This window comes from Haemaphysalis longicornis, unplaced genomic scaffold (genome assembly GCF_048455015.1).
Source record: "Haemaphysalis longicornis isolate Haplotype H1 unplaced genomic scaffold, Haemaphysalis longicornis Haplotype H1 scaffold_6, whole genome shotgun sequence".
NCBI lineage: Eukaryota > Metazoa > Arthropoda > Arachnida > Ixodida > Ixodidae > Haemaphysalis > Haemaphysalis longicornis.
In genome coordinates, this window is record NW_027526407.1 from 86,196,927 (window position 1) to 86,218,111 (window position 21,185).

At 45.9% G+C, this 21,185-nt stretch overlaps 1 protein-coding gene across 2 annotated transcripts; it reads left to right on the forward strand.

Annotated features, from left to right (window-relative positions):
- Positions 1-248: 248 nt before the first annotated feature.
- On the forward strand, positions 249-12,565 carry LOC144143605 (15-hydroxyprostaglandin dehydrogenase [NAD(+)]-like). 2 transcript variants are annotated; one of them, XM_077675432.1, is made up of 7 exons: positions 249-501; positions 2,153-2,276; positions 2,682-2,788; positions 5,445-5,541; positions 6,936-7,012; positions 7,588-7,742; positions 9,189-12,565. In XM_077675432.1, exons 1-7 carry the CDS (start codon positions 400-402, stop codon positions 9,304-9,306), a joined length of 780 nt encoding a protein of 259 aa, XP_077531558.1. In that variant the 5' UTR covers positions 249-399; the 3' UTR covers positions 9,307-12,565. The 2 variants fall into 2 exon arrangements, with proteins under 2 accessions (XP_077531558.1, XP_077531559.1); XM_077675433.1 differs by having other exon boundaries at positions 251-501; positions 2,166-2,276.
- Positions 12,566-21,185: the final 8,620 nt, after the last annotated feature.

The window sequence follows — 21,185 nt, forward strand, 5'->3', positions numbered from 1 at the left end:
GATTGATTGATTGATCTTATCGTTAACGACGAGAGGAGCACGTCGCTCACCTTATTCCGAAGTGCTGCTAATCTGTTACCGCTCGACATGTACTCAAGATGTCGCCAGGCGTTTTTTTCCAGCCGCGAGAGGAGAGAAAGCCACTGGTGTCTCAGAAGTAACTGTTATAACATCGTACACAAGCTTGCGACCATCCCTTGAGATCAAGGTTCGCACTCTCTTATCAGACAAGAAAGCGGATCGGCCCCCACTCGAGTCGCCACGCGGATTTCCCCGCTCTCGCAACCGACTCAAAAGATAGACGACACACAGATGCTAAAAGGAGTACGTCCGCGATAGCCGACTGCGACAAACTCGGGCTTTCGTGCCTTTGCGCAACGCCCAAACAACGAGCCTACTATGGACGACTTCTCGCTGGACGGGAAGGTGGCTCTGGTGACGGGAGGTGCCATGGGTCTCGGAAAAGCCATCACGGAGCACCTCCTCCAACAAGGATGCCGCGTGAGTTGCAGCGGACTTCACTAGCACGTTGCATCACTGCGCCTTCTTTTTTTAGAAAGGAACGCAGAAAATTAAGCAATAGTGGAGCGACCGCTTGTTGTAGCAATAGCCCTTGTCAGCTTCTTCGTACTGCGAGGGGTCACTTTGTTAAGTGGGCCCAGCAAACGCCGATGTTTGTAGCGCAGTCGACAGGACGGTACATTTGCGCATGCGCAGTACAATACAGGACATGCTGAGAGGTTATTAGGGCATCAAGAATGAAGAGATCTATACAAAATGTGAGAAAATATACAACAAAACAAGAGAATTAGTTCGGAAAGTTGCGCAAGTTGGTAGTGGGATAACTGGGGCATGTTTTCTAGCGCAGAAAGGAGGGGAACTAAGAGAAGAATACGGGCGGGAAAAACGCTAGACATCAACAGAAAGTACAAAAAATTAAACCATGGAAACGCCGGGCTCCCACAAAAAACTACGCTTCTGCGCACATTGCATCCCTAGGCGCATTTCTTGTTGAGATAACTCAGTTCCTTTTTTGATAATTCTCCTTCCTTCCTTTGGTAATTCTCAGTTCCTTCTTTGAGAGCCCCGCCCCTGGAATTATCAAAGTAGAAACTGAGTTATCTCAACAAGAAATGCGCCTACTGATCTAATTAGCGCAGAAGCGTGTTTTTTAGGGGGCCTGGCGTTTTCATGGTTTAATGTTTTGTACTTTCAGTTGATGTCTAGCGTTTGTCTCGTCGGCATTCTTCTCTTAGCTCCCGTCCTTTCTGCGCTAGAAAACATGCCCCAGTTAAAACAAGACAAAATTGCATAACATGAGCACTGTCGTTTTCGAAACCAGCGCTAAGCGTAAAACAAATCCAAATGACAAAAATCTGTTCGCATACTTTACTCGAAGGAATGCGGTACGTGATGGCAGCTGGTTTAGGTGAAGGGGACCTAACTCAGCAGGCCTCGGCAATGTAATATTTCTTTCTAATAATAGAGAGTTTTAGCATTCCGTGTGTTCCGTCCGTTCAGTGCGTACCGTCCGAACCGGGACTGCACTGCTCCTGCGCGTGAGCATGGTGAGGAGCTCTAGACACCCCCCAGCGTAAAGAATGCGCGGGCGTGGCTAGGGCCGGCCTGCGAAACTAATCCACCCAACCGGAATGAATTGCAAGTGCCCAGGCGGGTCCCGGTCAATACGGTACGAACGGAAGACACGGAACACACGGAATGCTTAAACTCTCTAATGTAAGTAAGGCGGTAAGTTGAGTGAGTTGGTTACTAAAAGGAAATCATCGTACTAGCGAACATTAAACAGACACTGAGGTAAAACAGGCGACGAAACACACGCTAGAACTTCAACTCAGCTTATGAAACATAAACACGAAAAAAGGCTGTATGTACATGAAACGTGGACAGGGTGAAAAAGCAGCGAAAACAAACAAACTAAAATTAAATTAAATAGTGTCGCATTCGTCAAACTTGCTAATATCGTGTGGGGTGAATGTATTAGGCGGGCACTGTGAGGTGGCTTTGGGATATGATCAAGTGTGACGAGTGCGACACTATTTAATTTTATTTTATTTTGTTTGTGTTCGCTGCTTTTCACCCTTCATCCTGTGCGATGTTCCCAGAACACTAGGTCACATTTCGTATTCTACAGGTTGCATTTGCAGATTTAAACGGAACGGCCGGACTGGCGACAGCTGAAGAGCTGAGAGAGAAATTCGATTTCGACAGGGTGGTGTTCATCAAGTGCGATATCACAGATGACCAGGCATTCGAAGGTAATGTTGATATTCAATACTTTTGAACTTATAAATGCGCAGGTTACGGGCCAAGTTAATTGTAACAATGCCGGAGCCTTACTTGGCCGTTTCATTGTTATGGGTCTGAGAGAGAGAGAGAGTGAAACGAACTTTGTGTTGACTGTACAATGAAACTATATTTCTACTGTAACAATTTTTGAGGTTTGGCACAAATACAATAGAAAACTGAGACTTAGCTGCAAAGAGGTTGTAGCAGACAATTACTGAAGTCATTATTAGAGTAGCCAAAAATATATATTTTGTCAATATTGAGCTTGAAAGCTATGCTCTGTTTGCTATCAGCCAATGAGTACACAACAAACGAACTGTAAGACTTGAAGGAGGTTTTTGATATGGCGCTCCACTTTTGTGTTTGTTTCAAAGACTGTTTTCTTCGGGTGAAGAAGACGTTTGGACGCCTGGACATCGTGGTCAACAACGCGGGGTTTGCTGGAGAAGCCCGCTGGAGAAAGATATTCGAGGTTAACACGGTATGGGCGTTTACTTCGCTGGCTGGCGAACATGTTTTTGTTAAGTTTTAGGTTAGGTTGAGGAGGAAGAGAAACAAACATTTTTTTTGCAGATTTAGAGCAGATGGGCAGCCGCCTTAGTCCAGGTAGCCGGGTGCTGTCGCTGCTCGGGTGGCCCGCCGGATCAGGCTTTGCTGGTCCTGCAGGTCCTAGCTGGTCAGCGCGCATTCCCACTGCTCGGGAATAGGTGAGGGGGCGGGGGGGCAGAAGAATACGAGGTGGGGGGTTGTGTCTGGGGTGTGGCAGTCAGGGTAGTTGTAGGTGAAACGGCTGGGGGAGATATGAGACATGATGGTGCCCTTGTAGAATGTATTTGTTTGGAGACGTCGCCAGATGCAGAATTCTTCGTTAGTGAGTGCAGGGTGCGGGGGAGGGTAGTCTCGGCGGGTGGGGTGATAGTGTGCTAAGATATTGTAGTAGGTGACTGGTAGTGGGTGTAGCGTGTCTGTCAGAATGTCCAAGTCACCCGGCTCGTCGGGAGTGTAGTGGAGTTTGCGGGCCGCAGCGTGGGCTGCTTCGTTCCCGGGAGAGAGGCGTGACCTGGGGTCCAGACGATGGTTAGGTTAGAAGGTGATGCTGCGGCTTGTAGAAGCTTGAGGGCAGGTAGGGGAATTCTTCCAAGGAGGTATCTTCGACAGGCTTGCTGCGAGTCGGCGATAATCGTGAGGTGGTCGGATGTTGCTGTATGCACTGCTAGGGCTATTGCCGTAGCTTCTGCTGCAGATGGGGATAGGTGGCGGTACGTGGCGGCAGTGTAGATGGTGCCATTGGTGTCGGTGACCGCTAGGGTTGTATGGGAAGGCGAGTGCGCTATGTCGGTGTAGCGGGTGTCGTTGTCCGATGAGTACTTCTTGAGCATTGCGACGTCCTTTGATGTACTCGTCATGCACATGTCGGGGGATTGGGGTGACTTTAATGGTGGCCCGTATATAAGGTGGTATAGGCTGTAGTGCTTCATGGGGCTCTGGTATAGGACGGCCTACATTTTGGAGGACTGTGCGGCCTGTGGGGGTGAGCGTAAGACGAGAGAGTTGGCTGGTTCTTTGAGCTTCTATGAGTTTGGAGAGCGGATTATGTAGGCCAAGTTGAAGAAGCTTGTTGGTGGAATTAAAAGCCGGTAGCCCCAGGGCTTTCTTGTAGGCTCGACGGATGAAAGCATCCAATTTGGAGTGTTCTTGGGGTCGGAGTTGAACATAGGGAGTGCCATATGTAAGCCTGCTGAGCAGTAATGCTTGCACAAGTTGGAACGTGTCTTGTTCTTTAAGACCGTGTTTGTGCATACATATACAATGGATAAGATGGGCTATTTGTGATATAGTGGAGTGTAGTTAGGGCAGGAGTGCTGTTCCAGATCCATCTGCGTGGAAGCTTACACCTGGGATTCGTAGTGTCTTCACTTGCGGGATGGGTTCCTCGTGAATCATTACCTGAGGATCAGGAGGCGGGTCGGGGGGTCTCCCACGGGTACATGCACGAAGTACGATAAGGGCTGATTTTGAGTGGTGACAGGTGAGACCGCGTGGTGCGAGGTAGTTGAGGACAGTGTCCACCCCTTGTTGTAAAGTGGTTAGGTTGAGAAATGAATATTTACTGTCCATCACCTCCCGACCTAAGAGAAGTTAATGAATTTAACTTACATTCAAACCGGGGAAAGTAAGCTCATCAGAGCATCTAACCAGTCTATGGCGTAGTGGCACAAATAGTATCATCAGGCAATTTTGAGCAATCGCGAAGAGAATCACCTGAGCGCCACAAAAATATTTTTTGCCAGTTAAAGGCAGCGTAAAACGCCTAAGTTTATTAACACCCTTCGAACTATGCTCAATATTGTTGTTCTGAGTAGTATATAGTAGTTAACGAGTTTATTGATGTTTAAAGTTCCCTAAAACTGCAGCCGTGTTCGTTGGTGTCTTACCACAACCACGAGACTACAAATCGCAGCAAACACTTCTATCGTCCTGACCGCAAGGGGCATTGATTTATCTTTTATTTGTCACAAAAGTTTTTTCAGGTACAGTTCCTTGGGCATTTTTTTTCTCACTGCATTCCCGCTGGGAAATCAAGCGGAACGCCCTCCTTTTGTAAAGCTTGAGAGTCGGGAAAAGGGGGCGGTTACCAGTAATGGTTAGTAATGTTTGCAAAGCGTAAATACGTGCACCACGATGTCATGTAAAGTTCATGTCCGTACTTATCAGAACCGCACATCATTCATGAATATAACAAACTAATGCTTGTGCCAAGGACAAAAAACCAATGTAGAACAGACATCTATATACGTCTTGCATGCGTACCACTATAATATCCATAAGACGTACCACTAAGGTAACGTCCCGTAAACAGCATATAAAAGTACCATGAGACGTCTACTGCAAGTTATCCTTCGTGTGATTTGGATGGGTTTTTCGCAGTTGTAGGAACGTTGAATATATGTAACTTCGACCCCAATGGTGCGTCTCCTGGACATCTGCAATGTCGATTGCTAACGTCTCCGGGATATCTGCACGACGTAACGTGGTTTGCTGGGGCCCGACGATTAGCAATGAGACCTAAGCTCACCATTATGGCGGTTATACGTACCAGTTCTCACCACTCGGCATTGCTGTGCTTGTATTGACAGATGGCGGTGTATTTTGGGACGCTGCTTGCACTGAAGTATATGGGAAAAGATCGAGGTAGCGACGGAGGACATGTCATCAACATCGCCTCCATTGCAGGTGCGTACGGAGACCGTCCGAACACTTCGTGTTGCGGCAGTCGTACTTCGCACACTCGGTAGTGAAGGTGCATGCCTTGTGACAGGGTTCTGTTGTGGGGGAGGGGTGCTGTTCGTCGCGAAATGTGAGTGTTCAGGCTCTATAGCTAAGCAGTGGAGTGTTGCGGCAGTCGTACTTCGCACACTCGCTAGTGATGGTGCATGCCTTGTGACAGGGTTCTGTTGTGGGGAAGGGGTGCTGTTTGTCGCGAAATGGGACTGTTCAGGTTCTATAACTAAGCAGTGGAGATAGATTGTTTTTTCTGGAATATGTTCATGCATTTATGCTGCCAAATAAACGAGAACGCGGGCTTGTTATTTAAGGCCAGCCTCTCTACTTTCTAGCCTTGGCGTCCTGTTGCATGCGCTTAGAGCAGCACTCCCGTGTTGAAGAATTCCCTGCACGCTTGCAATGTAAATGGCGGATTTTTAGGTTGTGGAAAGTTGGCTTAAATACACAAAGCGCAGTTCTCATTTCTGTTAAGGTACATGAACATAAATGCAGGATTCAAGCACAAGCACAAAAATATGAATCTGAATACAGAAATTTTGAAATGCCATTCACGCTGCATGGAATAATTGTCTGGTTTAGTTACGGTAATCATTGTACTCTACTTCATATATACGTATAAAGGCTGTCTTAACTTCACTTGAGAATTCCAGAATCATGGAACTACTGCGTTAAGTTTGCTATATTTGTACCCACTTTTTATTATACTTCGCAGCAAGGCGACTTTTACGTGTGTTATTCCCCAAATATTTTTTCCACCCACAATATTGTTCTTATTCAGAGCAGGGGAATTTTTTTAAATTTGCCATTACCTTTACCTTCGTTCTACCTAGTGTTAATTTGCTAACCCTGAATGTATGAAGTCCCCGGCAGTTGTTGGAAATAAACGTCAGTTGTATCCGATGTACACACAACTTAACCACAGATGTATCGCGACGATACGGTGTTCTCACTTTTAGATCAGTCACGAATGCTAATCTTCACTCTACTTTCCAGCGTATATTTTTAAAACCCTCGTCTACAAACAAAATCCCCTTGAAGGAACTAGCTCCCCTTATTTTGGTCGATTAGGCTCGCCTGTGATGAAACTAATAATGGTAACAATTCCTAAATATCACCCCAAATATGCAATAGTAAATAAGCAAACATAAAAAGAAATTGGTACAACAATTGTCATTCAGAAGTAATGCGGAGCGCAAAGAACATTGATAATGAACTACGCAACTATAACATTAAGTCTATGGCTGCTAATTTTAATCGTACTTACCCAAGATCAGTTTTATGTTGAAACTAAGAGACTTTAGATAACTGGTTTGGTGCCCCTAATGATGCACACGACGTTTCAGGTTTGGTGGCCTGCCCTGCCATTCCTGCTTACAACGCCTCCAAGTACGGAGTCATTGGTCTTACCAGAGCATTCGGGGTAAGAGCACCATGCAGACGCAAATAACTGCATCTTTAAAAGCTCACCTTCGCAATATTTGGATCCTGTGTCGCTTCATCACGCTGCGGGTTTATGTAGCAGGCATAATGTGAGCAGAAAAATTGTTCAATATTTAGGACGGACACAAATATTCACGCCTGATGTAAAGTAGATCTTTGGCCCTCACAAAACGGCTTCTAGCAACAATGGCCAAAAACAGTATTTGTAGTGTCTTGTTCCTGGAACATATATTATCCTGTTGAGATTAACAGATTATCATGTAACTTGGCTACTGCCAACAAGATTTCTCCAACCAAATAAGACGAAATAAGGGAATATCTTCAATCATGTGAGCTTTTTCTAAACATACATATAGCCAGTTGCAAAAATAACCATATTTTTAGTCTTGCTCATCTAGTCCTGTTTTATTTTTTTTTTGTACATCAAAGGAGCGCTTTTGATTTATCTCTTTACAAAAGTCGCACAGACGGCAGGTGACCGCCGAAGCGGGTTGGACGGGTAACTCTATTCGCATACTGACTGCTTCTCTCGCTGTCCACGTGTCTTCATTTCAGAGCGACCTGTACTACTCGCGTACTGGTGTGAAGGTGAGCTGCTTGTGCCCGGAGCCCATCGAGACGAACTTGTGGCAGGGCATATCTGAATTCTGTCAAGAAATTGAAGTTAGCACGCCGTACATAACCGAGCACTACAGCCGTGGCCTGCAGAAGTAAGTTGCGCATGAACGGGCGTTTCGTTTGCATTTTTATATCGTGTCACGAAAACACGGGCTCTGCCATAGTCCCGCAACCTTTTACATACGCAGCTTTTTAGGGCTGAGCAATTATAGGCTAGATGTTCCGTTTTTGCGACTTTAAAACGAGAAAAGCCGCTCCCCTCCTCCTCGCTTCGGCACACGCTCTCCCTTCGGCCATCTGTTCGCCGAAGCTTCATACATTGATGGTAGAAGACGGGGTATTGCCACTGAAAAGGTGTTTTCTGTCCAGTGCGCTTGTGCTCATAAGTGAAGCCGACTTTAAAGAGATTGGTGAAAGCTTGGTCTTTGCAAGCTCGCTTTCCCGCATTGTGTGTTGCACAGTGAAGCCCTCTGATTCCTCGTTTCGGCACCCTCTCCCTTCGGCGACCTGTTTGCCCCCGGCACTTAATATTTTAATATAAGATGGCGTATATTGCCCCTGAAAGCGCCACCCACCTACTAACGTGCCATGCTCGGACGTCACCTTAATTTGTCGCCTGTGGCTACGTCTTGCCTTCACCAGTGCTTAAATTTTTCACCATTTGCATGGCCAACCGCCCTGCTTGTGATGTGTGTGCCACCGAAAAGACAATGCAACACCTTCTGTGCCACTGTGACCGATTAACAACGCCGAGGCTCACCAACACACTTCGCCGACTCGACGACCACCCATTCACAGCACAGCAATTTTGTGTCACAGGTGTTTGTCCGCGACAGGCCGAAAAGGCTACAAAAGCGTTATTTTACTTTTTGAAGGACACTTCGCTTTTTCAAGGACGCAGGCCTATATTAACGATTTTAGGGACAGTACTACAGTGTAGTTATGTTATTTAGTTTATGTTTATGTTATTTTATCAGTGTACCGCCGTAGTTTGGAGCATTTCCTTGTTTTGTGTCCATGCTTTGTACTGCCTTTGTAGTTGCCATAGCCATGACTTCTGTTTTTCTAATTTCATTCCTCTTCTTTTCTTGTTTAATATGCACCGCGGTCCTTTCTTTCCCTTTCACTACCCATATCCCCCCCTCCCCGAGTAGGGTAGCCAACCGGACAGTACCACGGACGGTACTACCCGCCTTTCCTGTACTGTTCCTTCCCTTTTTTCCTTCCTTCCTTCCTTCCTTCCTTCCTTCCTTCCTTCCTTCCTTCCTTCCTTCCTTCCTTCCTTCCTTCCTTTTTAGTAATGCATTTGTGTTTAGGAGTGAAGCTGGCTTTAAAAAGAATCGGTGTAAGATGGGTCTTTGTAAGCTAGCTTCCCCACAGTGAGGCCTACTCAGAATCCCAATCAACGCTTCCCCGGCGTAATGGCGCGGTTTCAGCAAAAGTTTGTGACCAACAGATAACCTACAAACACCTCCGCTGGTCACTCACATTCACATAGTTAACTGACACTGATTTTTCGTCTTTTCCCTTCCCTACAGGCCTGAGAACGTCGCCAAGGGTGTTACTAAACTGATTCAGGATGGCATCAACGGCTCAGCACTGCTGTCTCTGTATGAAGAAGGACTCGTATACCACGAGTTTGCTGGTGTCAAATAATTTGCATCGTTTTTGTGACACTGGCTGCAGCATTTATGACCCTTTTGTACTGGAACTTCTAGTCATACTAACCCTTATAGGTTTAAGTTTTGAACCGGCCTTGATCACCACTGATTACAGCCAAGTTCCGCAATAATTTTACTTTATCAAGGTTTACATTTCTGATTCACTTCTCACAGCGGTTTTGCTGTGATTTGTTCATTTCAGATTATCCAAATAACTGATACGGGGTGAAATGACTAAAATATAACAGCTGGGCTTGATTTAAAAATGTTATTCTAAACAGCACATCGCGAATAAATAAGGGATCCATTTATTGGTCTGGGTAATTGATAGGAATATCACGCCAAAAAAGAACGCAGCTCCACACTTCGCGTTCGACAGTGCTTTTACCGTTTTGTCACCGGCGTAGTAAGCTTGAAAATGTGTCCCATCTGCGCAGTTTTAGAACAGATGAGGGTGGTACAAACGGGTTCCTCGTTTCGTTTTTTACAGCGGCATCTTTTTAGGCTTGCTGCCAATCATTAAAGCTGCTTTGAACACGCGATCGCAAGGTATTAAAGACACAGATAGGCATGTCACCGTTGGCGCAATTGGCGCTGCTTCCAGAATGGCCGAGCTTGGCGGTCGTCACTATTGCAAGTAATGCGCTCATCGTCAGTTCATTTGTTTATTCGACAGTTAGTGCATAAACTTTACAAGGCGACGTCCATGACTACACGTTTAAACAGTACAACTTGCAGACGACGTTACGCTCACATTCTCTGTCCGCAGCTGTAATATACCGTTCACATCCTTTACCGAGAAGAAAAATGCACAACCAGTGAACACTTCCGGTACGCAAAGAAGTCGAACTGGTCGCCACATTGTACAAATTTAGGGGGCTGGAAAGAGTGGACGGAGAGTGGACAGAAGAGTGGACGCACGAGGCCAGGAGCGGAATCCTCTGTGTTGTCATTTCACGTCCTTTTAAAGTGTCCATTTCGGGCGGGCCTTGATTGGCTGAAAACGGACAACCCTGAGGAACGCAGCAGAAACAAGGCGGGGCTTCGGCTTCTGAAGATGTCATTGGTCTCAGTGGTTATGACGTTGTACTGCTGAGCACGAGGAAACGGGTTCGCTTCCCGGCCACGGCGGCCACTTTACTGATGGAGGCGAAAAGAAAAAACGTCCGTGTGTTGGAGATTTCGGCGCACGTTAAAGATCCCCAGGTGGTCAAAATTAATCCCGAGCCCGCACTACGGTGCGCTTCATCGCCTGTGTAGCGTCGGCGCGCAAAACCCTACAATCAATCAATCAATCAATCAATCAATCAATCAATCAATCAATCAATCAATCAATCAATCAATCAATCAATCAATCAATCAATCAATCAATCAATCAATCAATCAATCAATCAATCAATCAATCAATTAATCAATCAATCAATCAATCAATCAATCATATCATTGGTCAGAAAGCTCGCAAGGACAACTACGGCAGAGTAGACAAAAACGCGAAATGGGCATTTTTGAAACGACCAAAACTCATAATTCCGCCCTAGAATCTGCTTGTCTTCAAATAACGACTACCGGTTTCTGTATCGTCGTAAGCGGTGCACCAAGGCTGCTCGGCTTCGACGCCCGCGAGGCGACGCCGATCCGCGACTTCGCAATTCCCTGAAAAAAATACAGAATAAAACAATCATAATAGTATGCGGAGTACGCCAACTGAATCGCAGTTTCTTTACTAGCTTTGAAATTATCATTGTACGTTGTTTCGCTCCTGACTATGTACTCTCTCACTACCTTTTTGATGGTCTGCGCCACAACCCCAAATTTTAATTCTGTGGACGCTACCGCTGCGCCTATGCACCTACTGGATACCAACATACCGTATGTAACATCAACTGGTAAGGAACGTTAGATCACAGAGATGCTAGTTGTCGGATTTACACAAAGAGCGCATCATAAACAACGGATCAAACAAAAGTTGAGAATTTTCTGGCACGAAATTTGGAGTAGAAATGAAGCGTAGTGTGCCATGTATCCAGGGGTGGATAGCTGATGCACCCGCAAAAGAGGTGATCGTACAAGGAATAACACGATAATGCAAGAGAATAAGAATGTTCGGTGGAGTGACGAATATAATTCGGTGACAAGGGAGAGATGAAGCTGTTCCAGAGTACAGGCAGAAGGAAGTGTTTGTTAGGCGCCTTCGATCAACAGGGAAGGACCGACGGCTGAAGCCTAAAGGGACCCTGCAACACTTTAGATAAGCGTTTTCACTCTTTCCTTCGCGCCTGGAGCCACTGCGAAACCTATAGTTATCGCCAGCACAGAGCGGCACTGCGTGATTTGATCTTCGCACCAGATACGCCTTCTATTTCTGCTTTGTTTTTTTTTTCTTTATTTTTAAAGTTGCTATCGAAAAGCGTTCATTGCTCCATGTGAAGGAAAACCTGCCAAGAGTTGCAACATGGCCTTAGTGACGTAATTCGAGCAGTCGAACGGGAAAATCTTCTGAGAGAGTTTAAAAGTTATCTGATGGGCATAGAGCAGTAATTTCTGGCTGGTACTTTGCGGCCCCATAATCTAAGTACTGGGGTGTTAGGTGTCTACCATCTGCAAGCATTTAAGATTTCAAAAATAGTTGGAAAAAGGGTTCCACGGTCCCTTTAAAGCCTACTCAACCTGTTTCCAACATACGGTACTCATGAGATGTTTGTGTTCATTTTTAAGCGCAGCCTATATGCCTCCATGCTTCACATCAACTTAGAAGCTAAATAGAATATGATTTAGTAAGCAACAAAGATTCCCACTTCGTGGTACTGTCACTAAATGGTAATATGTCCCCTCGGGCTCAGCGGCTGTCATAATTGCTTATTGTTTTGGAGTTAGCAGTAACGTGGCAAGTGCGACAGGGGGCATACGTATGTCAAATAATTCTCTCGTCTCAAGTCTTCCCAGTGAAAAAAAAAGCGTTCTTTCCTTCCAAATGTTCTGCCTTATTGTGCGCGTCCTTTTTCACTTGTGTTCTTGCTTGACCATGTTCTTACGACGTGTTTTCGTTCTGTCATTCTTTATTGCTCGAGCTAGTGGAGGCCATTTAGAGGCAAATGTTGTTGGTCATTTCGAATGTCAGTGTGTGTACAAAGACCTGTTGTTGAGAATCAGTACAAAGAGGTCGCACACTCGTCCTTAAATTGATATGTAAGTGCTGAATTAAAAGCTTTGTACTCAGCCGATGTCTTTTTAAATACAGTGCATTTAATACCGTATCCATGCTTGTTATTGTAAGAAAGAAATGCAAGCGAACAGAAGGAAATGAGGCCTCATAACAAGGACGGAAGATAGCACGAAGACGAACGCCGCACTGACCTGCGAACAACTTTGAAACTGAAGCTGTCCTGAGAAAAATCTTTTTGTTAGTTTGGATTGTCAGAACAAAACTCGGGTAAGACAATCACACACAACCGCGCATGACGAAGGGACTTTCCTAGAACCAAGAAATAGAAGAAGTACCCAAAAATTCCTCAAATTAAAGTTGTGTGTGACCTCTATTTTATATAGTTATACAAGGTTTCCAATTGCACAGCTGTGTTGGCTATCGTGTCGTAGCCACGTAAGTGCCTGCGGAATATCTACGGCTACCTCAAAGGGTTGCGTTTAAAAGAGGACATGCGTCAATAGAGTTTCTTGAAACCTGGAAATAGTGAAAAATCTAACGCCCCTTTCCAGAAGAAGGATGGTTCAAACGCAAACCTTTGTCCAATATAAATGTAAAGGTCACAATCCGAACAGCCAAGGTCCAAATATACGACAATGCTGTGCTAACCGAATGTGGTGTTATGGTTTTGTATCTATTAGATTGGGGTCGGGTCCTATGAATGTGCTGATTCGGTAAGCCCAGCGTTGTCGTTCATTTGGGCTTCCATTGGCTAAGCGTGTGGCATGATCAACGTTCCATCTGTGCGCCTGTTAGTGCGAGCTGTCACCGCCATAATCGCTCAACCGTATGACGCTAAACGGCATTCGTCTACCACAATGAAACCTGTTGTGCATGTGTGTTTGATTGATGCTCGCTTTGTGGAAATCCATTGGATGAAGTTGGCTTTCGTGCAGTAAAGCTGGCTTTCCGGCCCTACGTTTTTTTCCGACACCGGCGCAAGTGAGACACAGAAGCCATCACTTAATACAAAAAATAGAACATATGCGACGAATGGAGCCCGTGCTCTGGGGAAAGAAACATTGCTTTCGCCTCTTTTAAGTTGGGTATATTTGCTTTCCTACTGTTGCTTTAATGCTTTTTGTTGTGAAGCTCAGCCGAAAAATTCCCCGCATTTCCCCGAGGGGAAGAATGTGAAAGTGCGAATGCACGAGTTGAATTTGTGCGGTTCGGTAATGTTCGCGAAAGAGAGATCACACACACACACACAACTACAAAGAAAGAAAGATGCATTTATTCACAGACACCTATTTGTGTTGTCGTTGTACTTGATTGCTAGAGCGGATCTCAGCTTTGAAATTTCGTGTCAGTACTCCTTTAAGCGGGTGCATTTGCCCTTCTCACGCCCGATTCCTGGCCAATCCCCCACGTGGGTATGTGCCATGTCAGCGGCCAGGCAGCGCGCGCCCATCTCCCCCCGTTGCCAAGGAAGACGAGGAGATTCCTGGCCAATCCCCCACGTGGGTATGTGATGCGGACATCGCCGGTGGACGCAGGTTCAGGGTCGCTTAAGAAGTGCATTGCACTTAACAAAGTTCCTCCGGTGTTGCTAAACACCACGTACGTGAAGAGTATGGAGCTACGCCCTCTACAAGTCCGTGGAAATGAAATTTCCTTTGAACACGTGCCTGAATTACAACTATGCCTTAAAATGAGATACCTCTCCTCTCATCTTTGTTTTGGGAGAAAAAACAATGGGTCTGGGCTACTTGAGGGGGCCATGCAGACAAAATACAAGTTGGTTTTATTCCAGATATTTTGTGTTTTATAGTTCCCCCACCGCTTCTTCGGCCTAAACGATGCCGTATTCACTGAGAAATTAGTCAACATATGTTAGAATTTTGATTCCCCCACCAAATCATGTGTTTTCGTGACGTCTACCGTGAAGTCACAAGGGCGGGTATTTAAACGAACTTCCAGTGCGTCATTAGTCTCTGCAGCCTTGCTTATCATTAGTCCCCCCAGATGACGCTACCATACTGAGCCGTAGACCGTTGCCCGCCATTGCTTTGTTTTTTACCGTATTTTCACCTGGCTTGTTTTTGTTACGGCAGAAAGTAATCGTTTTGTAAAACATGTAGTATGCTGGACAAACAGGGTCACGTAAGACAACTTCGCTTACGTCAGTAGGCCAGTGTCGTGTAAGACAACTCCAAAGCGGCGGACTGCTGTGCAGGTAAAACAAGCATAGTGCAACCAGTACCAACAGCAGTGCGAATCGGTACTTCTACGTTTACGTGTGTGTTTGTAACTTTCATTGTTCACCTAACCATTGTTATTGCTGTAAGATGGATATGCATCATATTTAAGCACAAATAGCTCATTCGGCAAGCTCATAAGCCCTGGCTAAATTGCGTTTGCTCTTGCCGGTCTCAGGGAATCGCACAGCTGGGCATATGACATCCTAGGTTCTGTTGCGGAAAATGAGCGAGTGGGTCGCATCACCATTCCCTTTTTTTTCCTAATTATATGGCTTACTTGAGGGAAGTGCGCGTTAACCCTTTCCTGCCCAACAAAAACATTTTAGAAAAAATGGCCACAAGTAATTAAACTTTGCGTATTTACCCCTTCTTAAAGCTGCTTCTACAAGTGAAAATGGAAAGCTCAGAGTATTCACACAGAAAACCAACCCACACATATGTGTGGGCTGGGCTTCTATTCGTATGATCTGCGGACAGTAAAAATACACTAAAAACAGCATCAGGCGCCGAAAATCTTCATTTATACGCATTATTTACAAGTTTTATATTGATTTCAAGAGTATGTATAATATAAATGGGATTTTGTGAAAATAAATAATACTGAAGTTTAATTAATATAATGACTAATTATAATTAATATTATTATCACAAGTAATTACGGAACTAGTTCAAGGTTAAACCGCCAGAAAACATTCCCAATGAGTCAGCACAAAACCGCGAATAAATGAGACACCAAGAAAGCAAGAAAAATTTATTTATCGCTAGCGCAACAGTGCACAAGCCCGCCACCTTGTACCGCCCAGCGAAATTTTTGTGACGACGAAAGCCCAGCCCACACATATGTGTGGGTGCATTTTTCATGTGTTACGACGTAACGCACAAGAAGGGAACGGGTGTATTTTTTAGCCGATCGTGTTTTTTTAATTCCTGCAAGTCGTGTCTTATGGTTGTTATTCAGAAAATACGAGAATAGCAAGAAGAAATATCAGTTTTCATATTGAAGGCGGCTAGCGTTATCGCGCTGATCGCGCGGGCTGGGACGCCGTTTTTAATGCGCGATTTCTCGCCCCCTCGTGGCGAAATGAGTGAACTACCGAAACCAATTAAGTCTCGGAAGCGTTCGCAGCGACTACCCGGGGCTGTGAAAACGAAACCGAAACAGGTGCCACTAAGTAAAAGAATTTGTGGACCCACACGTTCGTGTGGGCCGGGCCGTAAAGGGTTAAAAGTGGTGTCAGTAGGATTCTAACAAGGCAATCTATCGAATGAACCGAACGTGCATTTAATAGGGCCATGCAGACAAAACACAAGAGCGTGCCCCTTGGCGCAGATAAAAGCATGTATTTCCAGGCATGACCCCGCATTTTGGGGCGCTGTAATATTTATTGCAGAAATTCAAATATCGGCAAAGTCGCACTGATCACCGTATTTTGCGAGCATTTCAATTTTCATATATTTATATAGTGTCTCCCTCCCTATATGTCGCATACTACGTCTAGGTCCAGCGACTGCAGCTGCCCTTTAGTCTGTCTATGACTGTCTTTAAACAGTGGTACAGGCCCCACCCACAATTACATTCACAGTAGGGGTGGGTGATTCGTCTATTAACCTTCCGATTAATCGATTAGGGCTTTAGCCGCAATTAATTTTTTAAAGCGGTTAATCGGTTGAAGTGTAGTGCGCCACGGGAGAAAGGCCTGCTGTCTTCAACCCTGCGTGCGACTCGGCGTTTTTTTTTTTTTTTGCATTTTTTACGTCCCATGAACCAGCCTTATCCTTTCCATTAGAGGCCGCCACCCCCAACTACTGCGTTGCCTTTGTCCAGATCGTCGCTGTCAGTTCCGCAGACGAAGGGGGAACGCCGTGCTGTTCACGCCGCGCAGATCCGAGCAGAAAATGCTGTTGGGGGGTTCGTTTAACCGAAACAACATGCTTCCGCATCGGGGAACCCTCGCAGCGGAAATGATCGGCGACGGATGTTTGAAGAATTTACGCTCTCAGAGAGTAGATTGCACAGCACCATTGTACGCTGGCCAACGAACCCTGCGTCCCAAGATGTTTTCCCAAAAAGACCGCCCGCGACGATCTCCGTCTCACAGCGAGAAAGCTGTGCGAAGCGCTTGCGGACAACAGCACTCGCTAGTGGGGACTCGCATGTGTCGAGACGTCGCTATGCGCTGTAGATTGGCGTCTTTGAACTTTTTTGTGTCACGTGCTTTTGCGCCCCGTCAATTATACATGGACCTCCCGGAACAGAGCTGCCTTTGATGTCTTCCGCGCATGCGCTTTCCTCATTGCGCTCAGCTGCTGGTGTCATTCTCCTTTCGGTGTAAAAATGGTGCTGTGTGTTCCGATAACTTCAGCGCCATGCGAGCGTGTGTTCAGCACAGCCGGGATGACTGTCAACAAGCTATACAAGCAGAGGAAGTAGCAATCGCCCTCACCGTCGTACAAACTAATGCAGCGGTCATTGTCATTGACTCGCAGCAGGCTTGTCGGAATTTCGCTAGGGGAAGCCTGCACACAACAACTCTACGCATCATTCAGCAGCAGCCCCTGAAGAGGCTAATCAGGATAGTATGGGCTCCGGCACATCACGGTATCCCTGGAAACGAGGCGGCGGACGCCATCGCTCGAGAATTGACCCACCGAGCGGGCGCCGAGAGCAGCGTTGCCTAACCCGAGCGCATGCAGCCCGCAGCACTACAGACTGTCGCGTCAGACACTCGCTCCCCCCCACAAATCTCTACCCCGAGATCCCGAACGTCATTTACGTGCTCTCCCGACTAATAGATTCCCCAATCCTATCCGGCTTGACCTTTTCGACCGACAGAACTCCCCGCTTTGCTGATTTTGCGGAGAACCCGGAAAGCTACGCCATATGGTCGGGGGATGTGACCAATCTCCACTGATTCCTCCCAACCTGCAACTTTCCACTGTCGAGCTTTGGGAGAGCGCCTTGGCGAGCACCAGCCTGGACGACCAGCTTCGGCTGGCTCAAAGGGCTGTCGATGCTGCCCGCGCTTAAGGCATCCTGGACTGAGGATGCCTCCTTCAAGCTTCAGCCCAATCCCCCCCCCCCCCCCTGTTGATTTAAATAAACGTTTATTCTTTCTCTATCAACAAGCACATAAAGTCTCTGCTGCCTGAAAATGTTAACAAGCTTCTTTGTCTCCGCAATTGGGTGAATTATCACTGATTGTCTAAAACCGGTCGCAGAATAAATGGTCCCGGAACAAATGGTCCCGGAACTAATGGCCCCGGAACTTATGGTCCCGGAACTAATGGTCCCGGAACAAATGGCCCCAACTTCAAACTAGAAAGAAATGGTCCCACCACTACTGCTCCTATGCATGAGTGCCTGTATAAGGGAAGGAAGGGGGTCAATGTGTTTATGTTTATATGTTTGTATTTGTGCACAATATATTTTGCATCTGTTGATATGTAATATATTTAATAAGGCTGACTTTACTTGAGTGAAATGCGGTATACAGTTTTTTTTTGTCGCACATGTACGTCCTCGCGTGCTTCCTTTGCACGCCTTTTTTTTTTTTGTTATTCCGTATATTAGGCAAACCAGTTGCAGACACTTCAATCAAAATCAGCGTGTACTGGGCTGCTGTCGGCCGGTGTTTCAAGCGAATACAATAACGGGCTGCCACAATTTTCTTATTTAGTGGCTCTAAGTGCACTCGCTTCGGTAACAAATTTCTTTGCTTAATTTGAGATGGCCCTCATTGCCCTCTTTAGAAGAAATTGGCCATGGTGCTGACTGTTGCAACAGCCTGGCTTGACCAGTGGCTCAGCCGATGCTCGCGATCAGACGTCCGCATGTCTGGAGACTTAGCCTGTCACCAATCTCGCTTACTTACGGCGTCCCGCTACAGGTGCGGCTCCCTGGAACACGGCCGGACTGAGAAACTATCTTCTTAAACGGGAAGGGAGCGTTAAGTCTGGCCGTGCCTGGAAATAGTAGCGGTGTCTGAGAAAACTTATCAGGTGAAGGGAGGGGGCAGAGAGCTCACTATGCACGCACCCGTAAAGTGCTTGCTTCTTTCTGAGGCATGCCTCTACGTATTCTATAAATCATGAATGGAGCCGCATGTTTCCCAAGTGGCTTCTTTTTTCCCCTGTGTTTGCACGCAGCACATTCATTGGTTATATAGTGACAAGGCAGATAATTGAAATAACGATGTTTTGATAAACCAAAAAGCCGAAAACAGAAAAAATGAAAACATTACAAAAATCGAATAACTGAAGAGAGAGAGAGAGAAGTAATAAATAACAATATTCCTCTTCAACGTATAAAAAACGCGAAGACAAAAATAAAAAAATGCCGGAGAAAAACGGCGGAAATACGAATAAAAAAATTCCCCAAATGGGCCAATCGTGTAATGCCCTGCACTAGCACAAAAATGCATGGTTGGCAGAAATACCCCGTTTAATCGATATAATAGCGTAAATTGAGATGACCGGTTAAACGGAATCTGAAAAACAAAGAAAACAAAAAAATGAAAAACTAAAGAAATTATAAACTGCATTCCAGCATGATACAACAAATTTGAACAGAGAACTCACGTGGAGTTTTATAGAATCATTTTGCCCGAAGAGGTGCCTGGGACCATTTGTTCTGGGACCATAAGTTCCGGGACCATAAGTTCCGGGGCCATTTGTTCCGGAACCATTTGTTCCTACACCCGTCTAAAACGATTTGTACAAACTAGCATCGACAACGTGAAAATGAAAACAACCATAAAGAAAAACTGAATATTCTGTCTTTTAAGCCTTATTCATCTAAATGAACACATCCGATTAATCGATTAATTAACCGATTAAAGGAAGCTGGTTAATCGGATTAAAATTTTTGATCGACGCCCAGCCCTAATTCACAGAGCTACCTGGTCCGCAAAAATAACGTCATCGGCCACCAAGTGAAGCTACACTGAAAAGCTACCTACCACAAGCAGTGCTTTGCTCACCAGATGATAATCTGGTCACACTGGTGTAATATTCGGCTGAACCCTCCCAACGAATAAAACCACCGGTGGCGGGAAACCTTTAGTACAGGTTTTTGTCTATGGTGGATATAAACTGCCTGTTGTTGCTTTTCTTCTTATTGATGATGACGGTGACGATTGTGATGATGAAGCGGGAAGCACTGACTGGCCACTAACGGACCTCTCAGGTAACAAGCCTGTGCCTGCAAGTCACATTCGCGTTACACGAAAAGACGGGCCCCGCCACAACAGTTGTGGCCCTATACTCCGCAGTTATTCTGGCGTGACCAATGTCCGCAAATGAAAACCTATACTTCCAGGCCTGAAAATAAACGACCCTTCAATGGAGATCGGCTGTAGAGTAAGGTCTGATATCAGGGATCGATACCCACGCCAGAATAACCGTGGGCTACAACTCAAAATCTGTGCTTGTGTACAGGAATATTGAGGCCATGCAGTACTGATGAGAGTCAATTTGCTAAGCTGAGCCATTTGGATGTCCTTTCTCTATATCTTTAACGGGACCACGCACACAAAATATACACGTTTGTTTTCATCAAAACTCATCTTTGTCCGAATAATAATGCCGCCAATGTTGACGCATTCAAACAATTGAGACAGATCATAAGTAAAACATGTGAAGTAGTGGCGATTGACTTGTATATTTTATGTCCAGCCCCTATGACGTCACAGAGCCTTGTTCCTGCAATTGGCGGCGGTCGACCAGAGCCGGTGGGATTGTAGTGGGGCCTTGAGTGCTGTCTCACCCTGCCTCTTACATGCCATCATATAGTTCGCACAGTAAAAACTCTTTTTTAATATTTCCCCTAATACGTCACTGCTGACGTTATGTAGCGCGAAAACATGAAGTTTTTCAACATTCGTAACTTTTATAAAAACCGTGTCATTCGATGCCGTAATGCTTTTCAGTGAGTTTCCAAACCCACCTCTTTCGCCTGTTGTATTTTGTCGACATGGTCCCTTTAAGAAGATGGTACCACCGGATTTGCATGCATCCTGTGGGCCATGGCTAATTAGCAGCGTAACAAACTTGCCAGGTTCACCTGGCCAATGCTCCCTACTTTCTACATACCCGAACAAAAGGTAACAAAAGCATTGCAACAGCTTACATTCACGAAAGAGCTCGAACAAACTAAATTGATAGAAAGAGCTCCGAGGGCCCCTAAGCACTTCCGATGTGCTGTAATGGCAAATTGAATGCTGCTGAGGGTGCAATTCAACCCCTCACGGCTCTCTGCAGCACACCGAGCGCCATAGATCGATGGTAAAGGCAGCACCGCTGGGCGACAGGAGCAGAAGTGGCAAAGTGCGAAGCTCTGCGCTAACAAAGCAGCAGTCGAACAGCTGCCGCCGACGCAGCCACCCTCTCCGCTTTTCCACGTGGTTCTGCGCTTGTCAAGGCATTGCCTAGCAATGCGCACTCTTTTCAGAGTGAGGTCTACTGCGTCATGTC

Bases quoted from the DNA above. Each gene is read 5' to 3' on its own strand.
- LOC144143605 (XM_077675432.1), top strand. From the start codon at position 400: ATGGACGACTTCTCGCTGGACGGGAAGGTGGCTCTGGTGACGGGAGGT. The intron at 2,277-2,681 runs GTAATGTTGATA...TTTGTTTCAAAG, and splicing joins AGATGACCAGGCATTCGAAG to ACTGTTTTCTTCGGGTGAAG. The intron at 7,743-9,188 runs GTAAGTTGCGCA...CCTTCCCTACAG, and splicing joins TACAGCCGTGGCCTGCAGAA to GCCTGAGAACGTCGCCAAGG.